General features: G+C 38.7%; 1 protein-coding gene across 6 annotated transcripts in view; it reads left to right on the top strand.

Moving 5' to 3' along the window:
- Window positions 1-1,471, top strand: part of ZFAND4 (zinc finger AN1-type containing 4) — a 110,942-nt gene extending 109,471 nt beyond the window's left edge. For all 6 annotated transcript variants that reach the window (XM_019502531.1, XM_019502528.1, XM_019502532.1 and 3 more), the window contains exon 10: window positions 569-1,471. In XM_019502531.1, the coding sequence (XP_019358076.1) occupies window positions 569-704 (136 nt within the window). In that variant the 3' untranslated portion in view covers window positions 705-1,471. The remainder of the gene's footprint in view (window positions 1-568) is intronic.
- Window positions 1,472-1,943: the final 472 nt, after the last annotated feature.

The raw sequence follows: 1,943 nt of genomic DNA, 5'->3' as shown, positions 1-1,943 counted from the left end.
GTTGTGGACGCTGACAATTTAGCCAAATTCACAAAGGGATTGGACACATTCTTGAAAGAAAGTGCATTGATAGCTATTGAGCTTGGGAGTTAGGGGTACAACCTCTGAATAAGACTTCCCTATGCCTAAATGCCAGAGGCAGCAAGTGGGAGAGGAATAGTGGAAGAAACCCTGGTCATATCCAGTTCACTCTCCATTTCAGCATTCACTCTCTGCCAGTGTGATGCAGGATACTGAGCAAGATGGACCTATGGTCTGACCCACTAAATGGCAGTTCTTATATTGTTATGGTTGCATTGTGTTCTTTGTTTTCTATTTGTTTTGATTCCTGTTTAATACGTTGTCATTTTAGCTTTGCTAACTTCTCTAAATTTCACCTGTAGTAGAAGACTGCAGTGGTGGCCAGTCAGCAGGGGGAGGGAGTAGTTCAAAGTGGTAAGAAACTCAGTGCCAACTTCCAAATAGGTAGGATGAGGTAGAAACAAAGGGCCCTTTGTGAATCAGTCATAGAGGGGACAGACTTTTTTTAGAAGGTAGTTCCTAATATTTCATGTTCTTCATTCTTCAGATGTGGAAACAACTTCTGTGCAACTCATCGCTATGCAGAGACTCACACCTGCACATATGACTACAAGAGTGCGGGGCGGAGGTATTTGCAGGAGACAAACCCTGTTGTTAGTGCACCAAAGCTTCCCAAAATCTAACTATGGTTGTGCTGCATGTGGCTATTCTGCCAGGAGGAGTTGTTTATATTGAAAGAAGCATTGACTTAAACTGCATTATTTTGCCCTGCTCCATATCTAAAGATTTGCCAAGTAACAAAAGCACATGAGGATGCATTTCATTGAAGAATAATGTGAACACTACTGTAGCTGACACCTTTATTCTTTAGGGAAACAAAATTTAAAAAATAGTTTTTAAAAACTTACACTATGATTTAACTGTTATTGCACGTCTTGTGTTAAGTGTTTTATATTTGGCGAAACTATTTCACTAGACAAGTCTTTAAAAGATGCACTTTACTAAGTTTAATATTTACTGTATAACCAGACTTGAGGGGGTGCTGTGATGAGGGTGTCATGTACTGTCTTCTGTATTCGATCTTGTTTTTTGTCCATTGTGTGGTATCTTTAAGTTATTTCACTAGGAAGTTCCCCTCTTAATTCAAACCACCTGTTCAGCATTTCAAAGGGTGCGGTACTTTGTGCACCTCAGTCCCATTCAGATTGGCATTCATATATTGTGCGTCCATTCTGCAAACAACGTATCATGTTAATCTCACTTTCTTAAAATACTCTTTATATGGCAGGTTTTTTTTAAATAGAGGGTTTCCCCTTTGTTGCCATTAAATACAAGGAACAACTTATTTTAACTTTTTTTGTAATCCTGAATTTTTTAAGACTTCACAACCTGGTTTGTTAAGATGTTGAGTGCTGTTACCAGAAGAAATTCTAATAAATATTAAATTTTATTTTGGTTTCCATCTTCATACAAGCTTGAACTAACTTTTCGTATTTTTACAGTTAAGCATCTGTTGGGTTCCCCCTCCCCTTCATTAAGCCAACATTGAGCACTTAAAATTCTACTTGAGAGTATGGACAGACATAATGCTTAAAAAGTTCTAAATACACTTTAAAACTTAAGAGTCTAGGCATGCACACCAGTTAAGACTGGTTTAAACTTCCTGGAATATTTCAGTAGCACACTGGAAAAATCAGGTACTGTTTTGAACTCATCCTCTGTGAACTGGCTAAACATTATGTGCAGGAATTTTGTGCCTAGTGTCTGGTGAATCCTCCAGGTATCCTAAACTGCATTGTTCATCACCTCCCCACCCCTATCCAAAACAAGGAACTGCAGGAATTGTCTGATGAAAGGGTAAAGGCTATAAAAAACTTGCCAAAGCCCACCACTAAGAGGCATATGTGAGCCTTTTTAGGAGC

Source organism: Gavialis gangeticus, unplaced genomic scaffold, assembly GCF_001723915.1.
Source record: "Gavialis gangeticus isolate Ggan-Ray unplaced genomic scaffold, GavGan_comp1, whole genome shotgun sequence".
In the NCBI taxonomy this organism is placed as follows: Eukaryota; Metazoa; Chordata; order Crocodylia; family Gavialidae; genus Gavialis; species Gavialis gangeticus.
This window is presented reverse-complemented; position numbering and strand designations above follow the sequence as displayed.